At 34.8% G+C, this 15,029-nt stretch overlaps 1 protein-coding gene across 3 annotated transcripts in view; it reads right to left on the bottom strand.

The window, feature by feature from the left end:
- Positions 1-213: 213 nt before the first annotated feature.
- The window catches only part of FAM83B (family with sequence similarity 83 member B), a 97,109-nt gene continuing 82,293 nt past the window's right edge, over positions 214-15,029 (bottom strand). For all 3 annotated transcript variants that reach the window (XM_077162118.1, XM_077162117.1, XM_077162119.1), the window contains exons 3-5: positions 12,631-12,795; positions 11,755-11,879; positions 214-6,747 (exon numbers count right to left, since the gene is read on the bottom strand). In XM_077162118.1, coding sequence (XP_077018233.1) covers positions 4,452-6,747; positions 11,755-11,879; positions 12,631-12,795 — 2,586 coding nt within the window. In that variant the 3' untranslated portion in view covers positions 214-4,451. The remainder of the gene's footprint in view (positions 6,748-11,754; positions 11,880-12,630; positions 12,796-15,029) is intronic.

Below are 15,029 nucleotides of genomic sequence, written 5' to 3'. Positions count from 1 at the left end.
TCTGGATAAATTGTGTATAAAATATAATTGCTAATCAAAATTGAAGTAAAAATGTCTTAGAGATGATTTCAAAATCCTGGGGGAAATATTTTTAAATGTATGAAAAAATCTAAATTCCTGGTTTTATTAACTAAGTGAAAGAGTGAGCTTAAATGGAGAAATCCAGGATCTGAAGGAAAAAAATAAACTCACAATATATTGATATTTGTACAAAATTATTTAATATTTATTTGTTAAACAAAAGTTAATTTGGAAGAATATTTCTTTGCTAACATTGTATGCATATAAAAAATTGACTCTTTGGTTTTATTTCATCTTTTTTGCTTTAAATACAATATAACCCAAATGAATATTATGGCAGTTTTTTCTTTTACAGCATCGCGCATAGATCACACATAATGTGAAACAATGATTCTACTTTACATCCCTTAGTCATATGCACATTAGATACAAACATGTATTCTCAGAAGAAAATAACAGTGGAATAACACAAATGACCGGGTAGCTCCCGAGAAAAGGTAAAATTAAAAGCAGCTAGAATTCAATTGCTTTCACTGCTTATCAGGATCCACACTCGGCATCTCTCCATCAAACAAGCTATCTGCATCCACAAGTAAGACTTCCAGCATATATCCACACCTCAATACACTACATCAGAATTGTGGTTAATCTCAATTGTTATAACAGAGGAATGAAAGTGTGTTCAGAATATAGTCACTTAAATTATTCCAAGGCCACCTGCCAAGAAATATTTTGATATTATATCCATTTTCTATAGTGTCTGCTTACAAACAATTCTCAGTCACAGAATAAAAATTACATGGTCAAACTTTATTATGAAACTACATCTAAGTGATAATATCTTTCCAGTATTAACATAGGAGAGCAAGGAAGGTATTTTGCTTGAAGTCTGGTAGTGTCTGTTTAAAACCTGAAACTTAAAACTCTGAGTCAGTATCTTGAAGTGTATGTGCTTATGCAGTTATATACCTGAGGAGTTTCCAACCACAGAGACTTTGGAAAGCTATTATATACCGGGATAAAGGTATTTACGGAAGAAATAAAAAATAGAAGGAAAACAAGGATAAAAAAGCAGAGAATAAATCTTCGTCATGTGAAAGCCTAAGCTGCCTGCCACAGGTGGATGAAATAAAGCAGGAAGCAAACAGCACCCTATACTCCTCAATGCCATTTCTTCAGAGGGAGGAGCTTATCAACTATTTTGATAGGTTAGTTCCATAATCTATTCATACATTTCCAGAAATTACAGCAGTCACTGTTCAAAGAGAAATAGTTGTGCCTGTCCATGCAAAAAAAAGAAAAATAGTTTTTCTTGTAATAAACCATGATTAAATCTCTGGTCTTTATATAGTTTCAGCTTTAAAGTTATACTATTCTAAATCAGGGCTTTCAATTTCAGAGCTGTCTTACGACAATTCTGTTAGTTACAAAAGATGCTCCATACACTACTAGCAAAGAATGGACATTTAAGTAAATCTAGCTTGGTTAAGCATGGGTTCAGGACTTTGATAAGTGGATAAAGGACTATGGTGCAGAATTACAGAAGTGAATTTTTGCTCAGAACAAAACGAACATTCTCTTCCACCCATGGTGCTCCAATTTTAATGCTTTTAAATAAAATGACACTGACCTATTAAGATCATACAAAAAATTAACTAGCAATTAGAAATGTTTCTCTTATTGCAACTGAATTCATTGCCTGATTATAAGGAAATACATATTTCAAAGGTTATTTTAAAAAATTCTCTGTAAATATACTTGACTTCCTTTCTTGTGATACATGACTGTTCTCTCTCAACGTTTTATTTTTATGCTATTAATTTGTTAGGAATTGTGCAAAATTTCCAGTCTATTACATTCAGCTTCCTAAAGACAATACAATTTCATGTTGTAGTACTTGGGAATTTCCTTTGTTATAAAGGGAAATTAAAACCTACTTTTATGACTGATGCAAACTGAGTATGATATTCTGGGTTTGTGTTTATAGAATATTATTCTTGACAGTTACTGATGCATTTCTCTAGTTTGTAAAGGGATATAGAGTGAAAAAGAGAGTTGCGTAAATTCAAAGAACGCTCTTAAAGCATAGTGGAGTAGAAGCCAGCCAGGTGTGTAAAATAATCAGTGATGTAAAGAATATGCCTTTTTTTAAGAAAAATGTATTCTGAGCTTTAAAGATCTAACTTTCAGACTGAATATCATACTGAATATCAGTATGACATTCTTGTGGTATGAAAAATAACTTTAGTGTTTGTTTTAGTTTTCTAGGGTGCTCGAGCTAATACCATGACATGGTTCAGCTTAAACAATGGGAATTTACTCACTCATGGGTTTGAGGCCAGGAACATGTCCAAATCAAGGCATCATCAACGTAATGCTTTCCTCCCTGAAGACTGTGGCTCCCCAGGGCTGGCTGATGGTGTCCTTGGTTCCTCTGCCACATGAAAAGACACATAGTGGCATCTCCTGATCTCTTCCAGATTCTATGTCAGCATCTTGCTCCCTGTGTTTTTCTCTCTTTCTGAATTTCATTCTTTTATGAAGGACTCCAGTAATAAGCTTAAGACCTATCTTGACTGAGACAGGCTACACCTTAACTGAGGGAACATCATCAAAAAAACAAAAAACAAAAAAACAGTGGGTTCACACCCACAGGAATGGGTTAATTTTAAGAACATGTTTTTCTGTAGTACATGCTATTCCACATCATCAGTGTTCAAACCCCAGCTCTGACAATTCAGAGCCTTTTAACTCATCAAATTCATTCAACTTCTTTGAGACTTGAATTTCTCACTTGCAAAAAGGACATACTTAACTTCACAGGGTTATTGTGAATATTTAATGAGATAATGTGTTTAATATGGAATTCCTTTTCCCCAACTAGCCTCCTGACCTAATGGACTTCTTTCTCTGGCACAGAAACCCAGGAAGCAGGTTGCAACTTACTTCTGGTTCCTTTTCTTTCCTATTATTGCTTCAGGTAAATGAGAAGGAGATCAAAATGACCACCTACCTATTAAAACTGGCTTTATCAGATTATATTCAGAAATTATTCTCAATTTTAATTCCCTAATCTCGCCTACAATGATTTATTTTAGTCCTTGTGTGTCCTTGTTGTCCGGTGAAAATCAACTTAATCTTTCCTGATGGACTGATATTGAAATAGGCTGTATGCTTTCATAAACTTTTTCCCATTTAATTCTCATCAGATTTGGTAAGGCAGGCATTGAATGCTGTTGGAAGGTGACAGAATGTTATAGGCACTTTAGAGTTGTTACCTATTACTTATGAGTTGGGGCACTACTTCTCTGAGTCTCAATTATCGTCTCACTTCTCATCTATAAATAATGAGGACAATGGTCCCCACAAAATAGTGAGCTAGAATTTAAAGTTCTAGTTCATTATCTGGTCTACCATCAGTGTTCAATGAGTGTTAGGCTTTTTTTTTCCCTACTGTCAGGTTTCCTTGCTATGTTTCCTTTCATGTTTTTTAATATACTATTGGGAATTATTTTAGTGACATAGATATCAGTGCTACTATTTTAATGACTGAATTATAAATATATGGCTGAATGTTTAAAACAACTGCATAATGCCCTATATATTAATCTAGAAGGTGTTAAATAATAGTTCAGGCTTTCTAAATTCCTGCTGGCTTGCTATAAAATTGAAGTAAGCAATGACTATAGAGGCAGCCAATGGGTAAATGGAGTATAGGCTACCAGTTTCCAGAGTGAAAAGAGACACATTCTGGATGCTTTTCAAAGAATCAGGAAAATAGATTCCTATGATTTTTCCACCTGAGGCCGATACTTTGCAAACACTCTAGGCAAAATAAAAGTTTCACTAAGTTATTCAGTTTCAATTGTACTTTTGCTAACCGACCAGTTATACGTGCACCACAGGAAAATTAATAATACATTAACAAAATATATAACACACTATCCACGGAATTTAAAGTTATAAACAAAGAAAGGCTTTTCTTATTTTCTTATTTTTTGAAGACATGTGAACCCTATAAGGACATTTTAAAACAGTTCCCTGATTACTATTATGATGCTTTTTTAAAGGACTTTGGAATAAATGGATAAAATCCATACACCATCTCTCCACTAAAGTTCCTATTTAAGGCTAAAGATCTTCAGTCTGAAGAAAAAAATTTAGTAACATTTGGCTTTCACCATTACCATTTAAAAATCACGTGTTTATGGAGAAATTCCAGCAATAGTGTAATTAAGCACAACTAATTTTATCGTATAGAATAACACCTTGACTGTGCATTAATATCTCATAAATACATACATATTATCCAAAATTCTACCCATTCAGAATGCTGTTGACCCACTGGAAACTGGACCACAGTGTTCTTTGGACAAATATTTATAAGCATATTCATTTGTATTTTAATATCTATTTGAAATTATGGTATTTCACTTATTTTTATGTATGAAGTTTCCGAACTTTTGCATAAATCCTCGAAACTTGCTTTCATTGGGCTGATATGTGCGATAGACACCAGTGCTGTAATTAAGCATTGGGCTGGACCTGCCGTAATTGTTGCCCATAGTTGTGGACTTTATTTCTGGATGGTGTATACTGGTATTTGGCATGTTGCTTGTTGACTGCATAGTGCTCTCAATCTTACAAAATGGCTCAAAACGACTGTACACTCGCCGGTCAGTTGAATGAGATCTTAGAAGCTCGTTGGGCTTTGGCCTTGGAGAAGAAGCTGGTTTTCTTTCAGGAGCAACAACTGCACTAATCTCCTTGGAATCTTTGTATTGGATCTGTTCGGTGTTAAATCTTGGGGCAGAGGCATCTCCTGCCCTTTCCGAGAATGTGCATTCAACTGGACCTGGACAAGGCATTGTTCTATTATTTTCTTCAGATGGGGAATTTCTCCCCTGAGATGAGGTGACGGTAACATCTTCCTTACTCTTGTGGATACTGCCTTGAGAGTTTGAAGAAGAATGCTTTCTTCTAGGAGATGAATCAACTTTTGGCTCTGACTTTTTGGGGTTTTGATTCTCTTCACCCTCAGAAACTAAAGTATCAGAACTACTACACATTCTATAAAAGGCAGATGCTTTATTTTTGGATAGATTTTCTTTCTTTTCTGGGGTAAGGCTAAGTAATGATCTTAACTTCTGGGATCCTTTTTTCAAAAAACTTGGGGAACCTTTAACTTCCTTCTTTGAAGTGAGTTCTTTGTTGGGCTCCTCTTTATTCACATCAAGTAAAGCTGCAATGGAAATTGACTTGGTAGTGGTGCCAGTCGGAGGGCCTCTCTTGGCAACATCATCATCCTCTTCTATGTTATGGGTCACATTGTGCATGCTTTTAGAACTTTTCAGTAGATCCTCTTTGGGTCTTTCTGGTTGTCTAGCTCGATTCCTGGTAAGAGTACTATATACATAATGCTTACTATTTCCATGATCTAAATTGGCTTTTGTATGGTCAAAGATTGGGAAACTTCGTCTTTTAAGAAGATTCTCATCCTGCTGGTTCTTTAGATTTTCTGTCTGCTTATTTACACACAGAGTTGTATATAAATAGTTGTTTGACTCTGTATGATCATTGGTAGTATGGTTTAAGACTGCTGACTGTTTTTCAGGAACCTGCGAAGGGTGAAGTATTGGTGTCTCTGTCTGCAACGGAACCTTGGGGACTGATTCTAGTAAGGGTTTGTCTGTCAAATGCTGTACACTTGTAGGGGTATCTGGGACCTCTTTAGGCACATCACTTCCCTGGGAACCAATTATAGTTGAATTTGAGGAGCCAGTTGTACAGCTGTTAACTTCTTGCTGCTCAGGTAAAGTTGGTTTAAATACAAAAGATGAACGAAGTCGAGAATGGGTATAAAGAGCATTGGCTTTCAAATTCTCAGACCCGTCATAGCTCTCAAATCGGTCACCTAGAGCTGACCCATTTGAATCAGGCATAGCTTCTGAATGATCATTTAAGTAAGATTCAATTCTCCAGTTACGTAGGAATGACTTTGTGGTGTGTTCCAGGGTTGGCATTCGTTGCTGCAAAAAGCGAATATGATTATCTGTCCCATTAAAAGACCTCCGCACATTTGAATTCCTGTCTGCAAGATTTGTTTTTCTCTGAGCAAGCCGATTGGCAAAACTCTGGGCAGGTGTGTTGTGGTGGTTTGTGTAGCCTCCCCGTGATGACGATGCCACACTGAGACTATCTGAAGGTCTTTTCCATTGACCAGGTGCATTATTGGTTCGATTCAGAGCCCTGTTAAGCAGCAGGTATGGAGTTGTTTCTGGCTGTTCCCCAGCATAACTATGTCTTTTCCAATTTTCGTTTACCTGACTGGGTTGATATGGACGGATTTTATTAGGGCCATTAAAGTTTGGAACAAAATGAGGTTTGTATCCATGATTTCTTATGTTATATTTGTCATGTTCATTTCGAGTATATATCCCTCTGTTTTTAAAGTAACTAGAGTCTAGTTTATGAAAATTGTCTTGTCTACCAAATAGATTTCTTTGGCTGGAAACAGATGCTAATGAAGAAATCGAACGCTGATAAGTACCATTCTCCCAGAGTGCTTTGCCATGTTTCACCCTTGCTGACTCTTCATGTGCAAATGAACTGGGGACACAGGATCTAGCATACAGTGTTCTAAATTCTTCATCAAAGGATTCAACCAGTTGTCCTGTAATTATCTGAACCATGCTGAGGTGAGCTTTTTCAAATGACCACATGTAGCTGAAAAAAAAAAATCAGAATTGTAAATTTATATTTTGCTAAGTTAAAAGCAAAAGATTGAGGATAATATATAATTCTAATAAGAAAAGTTAGTTATTTAATGTTGACTTTCTGTTTTCTTTGGCTACCATAATTTAGAACAGATTCAGTCATTATATGCCTACCCTATAACTTGCTTCTACAACCCCATATTCATATTTTAAATAACAAAGGAACTCATGCCATGGCTTTGAATTCACCCATAATTTTTAGGCTTTAGAAGTTACTTTGCATTTTGCATCGCTGTCTATGAAGAATGTATGGAGTAAGAACAATATTTTATTTCATATGTAGTATCCTAGCAGGTTGTAGGGAAGCCAATATTAAAGGGAAAGTGGACAGAATTGGCTACTGTTGAATTATGCTGCCACCTGAGCTGGATCTCAGCTACCTGATATCTAAAATGAGGAAAAAGGCAGCGTATAAGATACAAGAAGACATAATAAAGTAAGATAGGTTTCTGCTAAGGAATGTAAATTTTAAGTATAGAGTACAAGTCTTCCAATTGTTATGTCTGTGGCTTATTCACTTGGTGTAATTTAGGATGCTAGGAGCTGTAAACAGAGAAATAATTTGTGGGCAGCAGCCTCAACCACTAAAGAGCAGCTTTACTGCTCAGGGTACACAGGATTGATCCATTTAGTTCCATAAACCACATCAATCCTAATGCCAGCCAGGACCTTTTAATATATAAAGCAGTGTCTAGGAAATCAAAGTTCATGACCACTTTGCAGTACTCTATGGAATTTCTAATCCCTTTGCTAAAGTTGAGTTAATAGCTATTTTGAAATTTCATATCAAATTTTAAATCTAGTTTTTTAAAACCTAGTATAATGTAACATACAGAGTCAATTAGCTGTAAAAAAGATGAGCTGACTATATGCTGGTTGTCAAGTCATATTCATGACACATGGAGATTAACACAAAAGGAAAAGGAGATGGAGCCATTCTCCACAATGGAGGAGCTGACTGTTGACACAGGGAAGACAAAAACATAGGTAGATGTAAAGATTCATGTAAAGTTTAATGGAAAACCATAAAATGCCAAGAACAGCAGCGTGCAACTAAAGAATCTGGTTATTCTTATGTGGTCATTATAAATGACATGCCTTTGCAATGTCTGGTACGAGAAGAATTGTGAGCGAGGTGCTCTTCATGTGCACAGCTGTGGGCCACCAGGCTGGCTTTAAAGAGGTGTGGAAGGAAACCACGAAAGGAATTTTCAATCTGACTGAAGATATGAATACAAAATGGGTGAGAAATATCAAGTAAAGAAATGAATAATCAGCTGCCATATATGAGAAAATCCATAAAAACAGTGGAATTTTAGCTTTGTTTTAAAAAATTTCAGAGAAGAAAGGTATGTGAGGAAAACTGCATAGAAGAAACAGATGGAAAAGCCAAGGAAGTAATAATGCCTCTGTCTTGGTTGAACACAGAGAACAGATTATATTTGGGTGGGGTAAAGAAGTTATATAAAAGATTGATGAAATAGTGGAGGAAGTCTTGAAATCAAAGCAGGGAGTTAGTGTAGGATTTGCTTCCCAATTTGGATGAATCATAATGCAAAGAGATGTCTGAGGAGTTTCTTTTCTTTTTATTTTTTTTTAGTAGCTCTTTGTAATATTGTAATACAGACTTGAAAGATGAGGTACGGAACTTACTATGAATTGTAAAGGGTTGGAATAAAGTAATAAGAGCCCAAACCAGTTGGGATGATGAGGAAAAATGTTGAGCTAGGTAACAAGAAGGAAGAATCAGAAGATTGGATTCTTTTATGTCATAAACGATGTTCACAGCTTATGATACTCTAGGTGTTGAGTGTAGGTTATTGAGAAGAGAATGGTATTGCTTTAGAGTGGCATTTGGGAAAGTTCCCCTGCTTCAGTAAATCAGAAAATAATTTCAAGTAACAGGGAAACTTTCAATTGGATATATTCAATAAGTAAATTTGAGAAAGTGGAGGCATACTTAGGGCTTGGTGATGAATATTATGTTTCTCTGTTTCCCTAGGTGGATTGCATCATCTATATGGGCATTGTGAATATAATTAACAGCACTGAATTATATATATATATGTGAATGTGGTTAAAGGGGAAATTTTGGGTGACATATATGTTATTAAAATAAAAATCAAAAGAAAAAACATAGGTCTGGTCAACACAATAAACTCGATTGTAAACAGTGGACTATAGTTAATAGTACAATTATAAAAAAGTTCTTTCATGAATTATGACAAATGTGCCTCACTAATGCAAGGTGTTAATAATATAGGGTAGTATATGGGAACTCTGTATTTTATATATTTTATCTCAGAATTAATATGCCAAATTCATAAGTCTTAGTCTCCCCTTCCCTTCCCTCTTCTGCCTTACTTCTCTCATTCAGTGGTTCGACCATCTTCCCAGGACAAAGAACCAGGAACCATCTCTCAATACTCTCTTTCCCAGGACCAACAGGAGCCATAGGTCCTTTTGGATCTAATTTCTACCACAATTCCTAAATGTATCACATATCTGCCCTAGCATACTATCACCTTTTTCTGAGGTATCACTATTTAAGTGTACTCCTGGTTTCCTCATTTTCCAGTGTTTCAACTAATATAGCAGTGGGTCCATCATTTCAGAACAAAGATGGCATCTGAGAGCCACTGAGGTGAGTGGAACTCATTTTTTTTAAATAACTTTTATAAGAGATTAGAAGACTCAAAAAGTAGAGGTTTATACATTTCTTTGTCAATCAGAGTTCTAGAAAATGCTTTCCTAAATATCTTTCAGATATTCATGTGACAATTTCAAATAAGGGTATCCAATTCAAAATATTGTCTGTGTACATATTGACTAAATGCATATGTGTTTTATCTTTTCAGTGTTAGTATCATAAATGGCAAAACTCTGTTGTTTTCTTGATTAGCCATCATCATGTGAATGAGATGTCACACAATGCAAATACAGATTCCAGGCCTTTCCAGGAACACTGGGAATTTAAAATAGGGCATTCTATAGCAAAGACTTCTAAATTTCCCTATTAGGAAACATCAACAATAGTAGAATATGAGGGACTCATAGTGTTTTTAAGACAAAAGAAGACAATTTTTAACCAGCTTTTATGAAAACAGGTTCATAAGTATTCTACCATATCTAGTTAGAATCTCCTTAGCAATAAGAAAGATCCACGGTGGGGGGAAAAATGGCAACAGTTGATCACCATTACATTTGTAAAGAAGTACATTTTAAATAAACTCAAAATAAGAAAGAGAACACAGTTGTTATGCAAGAGTTTTGATGGATTTTTATAACCTGTAGTCCATGTATTCCATAGTCACTTCCATAAAGAGTAAGGTAAATTATGATTAGATAGATAGATAAGACAGATACATAGGAAGATTGATAGATTTTTTTGTTGTTACTGTTCGTCTGTTTTTTTTTTCCTCATATTAATACCACAGAAAGCTCACTCACAGTACGCAAGGCACCTATTAATATCTAGCAGTAGCAAAATGAAGTTGAGGTGAATTTATTGAAGATAATCTTAAAAGTCAGTTTAAATGATAAAGATATAAAACTAACTATCAGGAGCTTAAATAATAAACATCATTCTATAAGTCAAGTGAACTCTCAATTTTAATTAAAATTTCAATTACAACTCTCTAAAACCAAAGAAAGTTGAACAAATATATGTACATGCAATGCATCCTTAGAAGGACTCATTAATTTCGAATACTTGTAATTTCTGCTCTTAACAAATTTACATTTGGAATTCCAAACAGCATTTTCAAAAAAGATTCCCTGAGCTTAAAGGGAATGTCAGCAGCTAATAACAGATAAAAGGAGGACTAAAAATAAAAGCCAACCTTAGGGGTTTTCATTTAATTGTCACCACAAGGACATGGTCTAGGTTCCGTGATTATAGTCATTTTCAGTGAACCAAAGGGCAAACAAGTCAAGTACCTTGCCCAAGACCACCCTAGTCAAGGTGCTGCTTCCTTCTCCTGGACTCTGTAAGTTACTAAGATAAAATACCAGTGTTTTTTGTTAAGACTGTTTAAATCCACAGCACTTCTGGCTCTCTCCCTAGGTCTTTAATAATGAGTTGACCCTACTCTGGTGACCTAGCAATTCCCATGTATTTGTTTGGTGTTTTTATCTGCCAGCTGATAAATCTTCTCTATATATCCCATTCAGGGCTAACTTTGTGGATTGATATGGGAGTAATAGGGCAGAGCTTATTCTCTAGGGCTATCCTGACCTGGAATGGAATGCTGCTTCTGGCTCTTTAGCTATGGGGTTTTAGACAAGTCATTTAACCTTTTGGAACTTCAGCTTCCTCTTTTATCTACAGATAAAAGCCACTGCCTACATACAAGATAAGTTGTAAAGAAGGGGGATGACATATGTAAAAGAGTTAAGCCAGAACAGAGTAGACATTCCACCAATGGTAACTTTAAAAGATATCAGAATGGTATTTGGGGCAGAGTAACTTCATCTAGTGGCTGCCACAGCAAATTTAAGTCAGACTATTACATTTTGATAATACTGTAGTCACTACATGATAACTATTAGATTCTTAGTAATACTTAAACAAGAAAAATTCATTCCATTGGTTCTTCAAAGTAGTAAAATAGTTGCTGCTTCTTTTTATTTTTTGAACAAGTGCTATTAAATCCAAACAATGTACCATTTTCATAAGAATCAAAAATACTTTTAGTATTATATAGTTGTAGGGAACCTTAGATATTTGTCAACTCTCTCATTTTTGGATGAAAAAACTGAAGCTCAAGGAAGTTATGTAATTTGCCTAAGGACTGTACTTTAGAGGCAAAGGCAGAACTAAAACCAAGGTCCCCAAGCTCCATGCAAGTGTTTGTTTTCTTATTTTTAAGAAATAACACATTACATTAATGTTTACAGCTAATAAACCCATTGTTTAAATAGTTGATAATGCTGGAGGTAAAAACAATAATCTTACCTGTAAGAACCATATATTACTTTCTGGCAGTCAACTAATAAAAATTTCTGTTCCAATTTTCCATGGAATTTTGCTCCTGTTTTTGAAATATAATCTTGGCCTTTTACAGTCCGCACTCGAATATTCTAAAATTATATGTAAATATAAAATAAAAATTATGACTGGATAGCAGCTGTCTTGAAAAGTAAAATGTATGACCATATACAGCCTTAACAACAAAAAATATTTATACTCGAAATAACTTTTATAAACACATAACCCAAAAATTTATTAAAAAGCAAATTTCAAAACATCTGTCATAAAAGCAATGCTCAAGGAATATAGTCACATAAAAATATGTATTTTAACATAGCTTAAAAGTAGGAGATATGAATTTACATTTACACAAAATCATTTGACAAATCATTTAGGATCCTAAGATCCTAAGAAATTAATTTTGGGTTATAGTTGCAAGATGCTAAAATAATTGAACAATAACATCCATTTTCTTTTCAAAAAGTCAAATGTAACTGAAAACATGTGCCAAATGATCTTGATCAGCAAACACAGGCTGAATCAAATAATCACTGGAGTCAGTGGTTTCAAGATTATGCAGGCAAACTTGTGGCATCAATTATGACTGTTGCAAAGTTAAATCAAAAGCTTAAGTGTTCACCACCAAGAAAAGTACAATATATGAAACCCTCATGAAAATCTGTATTTTCAGTCCACCTTCTATAAACTAAAAGGGACCCTTTTTTGTGATCAATTATTGTATCACCTTAAATATATTATTTTTCTATTTTACTTTTGGAATAATATCTCCTAATATACATTAAATTTGACTGACATGATAATGGTACAAAAAAACCTTCAGAAAAACCATGAAATTCTCACCCTTAGACGTTGTACTTGACAACCTTGTTTCTCAGTCATATTTAGAAAATGATTAAAATTGTACTCATCAAGCAGAATGTATACTGATATTCCTCGAGTTGATGCATCAACTATTTCTTTGAAAATATCCACATCTGTAAAGATATCCATTACTAAAGCAATGACCTGCAAAGATAAACATTTGAAACAATTTTAGATGCCTAAAAGAAAAAGATTCATGAATTGCTTTCTTTCAGGAAAATGTGAATAAAATAGAAATTGATTACTTATACATAAATACACAAATATTTATACATTTTTTGAAATAAAAGATAAAAATATATTCAGTATAAATACCAATATACATATTTGTAATACTAAGTAACTTTCATATTAGCTTTAATCAAAGGGAATCTGCATTTCAGTAGACTGTTGAGTGAAGGGCAAATCAAGGATTGCATGATTGTCTATAAGGTAGATGGAGGGAACCAAATGAAAACCAGTGACAGAGTTTTTGTTGGAAGACATTTTCAGGGAATGGCAGGACTTCTGGGATTAGTTGTTAAAAATTATGGTCTTGGGGAACTGGGACAGAGAAAAATTCTTCTAGGAATAAAAACATAGCTAGAAAGGATGAAAAGTAGAGAAAGGGGATAAGAGGATGAGCCGACTTGTACATCAAATATATGTGCCTCGAATTAGTTTAGCAGATGACATAAGCACAAGAAAAAATATGGAGAAAAGATTGATATAATTAAAAAGGTAAATGTAGAGGGAAATATCCTAAAGAACAGGCCCCTAAAATCAAAGAGTCCATATTAACCGTTTGAAACAAAACTGTTATTAACGCAGAGAATTGATGAGTAAAGTAATGCTGGAAGAAGGGAAAATAATTTATTAAAAAAAAAGAAAATTATTGACTATGTGCCAGATGCAAAAATTCATGCTTTTATGGCGTTACATTCTAGTAGGAGAAGACAGAGTAGGCAATAAACATCATTAATAAGTAAATTATATAGTAAGTTATGAGATGATACATTTATTGGAACAAAAAAATTGAGTAGAATAAGAGAGAGATGAGAAGGAAAGGTTTGGGGGGGGGGTTCACGGCACCTATCTTTGAGAAGGCATTCTTTGAGCAACAGGAAGTTATAACTATGTGAAGACTTTGAGAAAGAATGTTCCAGGCAGAGGAAAACAGCCAGGTAAAGGCCCTGTAGCAGGAGCATGCGTGGGGGTCACTGTGGTTAGAATGCAATGAAAAAGAGAGTGAATGTGAGTCTTGAAGGTACTGTAAAGACTGTTTTTTATAAAGACTGTTTTTTGTTGTTGTTGTTGTTGTTTGTTTGTTTGTTGTTGCTGTTTTTTTCCACATATGACTTTAAGCAATTAAAGGGTTTTAAGTTGACGTAGCAATGTGATCTGATTTATGCTTCAAAAGGAGTGGTCTGGCTACTGGGCTGAGAACAGAATTTTAGTGTACAGGCAATGGTGAGAACAGGGAAAGACTAGTTAGAATTATGAGAGCAATTCAAGTGGGGGGTGACGGTGGCTAGTACTAGGATGGGAGGGGCAGTGAAGAGGAGAAATGGTCAGATACCAGATATCCTTGAGCCAAAAGGACTTCCAGATGGATTAAATATGTGGTGTGACCTCTACCATAATAGTTGGAGACTTCAATTCCCTGCTCTCATCAAAGGATAGAACATCTAGACAGAGGGTCAGTAAAGACAGAGAATTTGTATCACACAATAAATGAACTAGTGACTTAACAGACATTTACAGAATATTACACCCCATAACAGCAGGACAGACATATTTCTCAAGTGCTCACGGATCATTTCTCAAGGATAAAGTCTCAATAAATTTAAAAGCATTGAAATCATACAAAATAGTTTCTCAGATCATAATGGAATGAAGTTGGAAATCAGTAAAAGGCAGAGAGCCAGAAAATTCACAAATATATGGAGATAAAAAACACTTAAACAATCAGTGGATCAAGGAAGAAATTACAAGAGAAATCAGTAAATATCTCGAGGCAAATGAAAATGAAAATATAATATATCAAAATGTATGGGATACAGCAAAGGCAGAACTAAGAGGGAAATTTATTGCCTTAAATGTCTATATCAAAAAAGAAGAAAGAGCAAAAGTCAAAGAGTTAACTATTCACTTGGAAAAATTAGAGAAAGAACAGCAAACTAACCCTAAAGCAAACAAAAGGAAAGAAATAACAAAGATTAGAGCAGAAATAAATGAAATTGAGAACATGAAAACAATCGAGAAAATCAACAAAACCAGAAGTTGGTTCTTTGAGAAACTCAATAAAATCAATGGGCACTTAGCTAGGTTGACAAAAAAGACAGGAAGAGGGAGAGGGAGAGGGAGGGGGAGGGGGAGGGGAGGGGGGGCAGGGGAGG

The sequence above is a fragment of the Tamandua tetradactyla genome, chromosome 5 (genome assembly GCF_023851605.1).
Source record: "Tamandua tetradactyla isolate mTamTet1 chromosome 5, mTamTet1.pri, whole genome shotgun sequence".
In the NCBI taxonomy this organism is placed as follows: Eukaryota; Metazoa; Chordata; class Mammalia; order Pilosa; family Myrmecophagidae; genus Tamandua; species Tamandua tetradactyla.
This window is presented reverse-complemented; position numbering and strand designations above follow the sequence as displayed.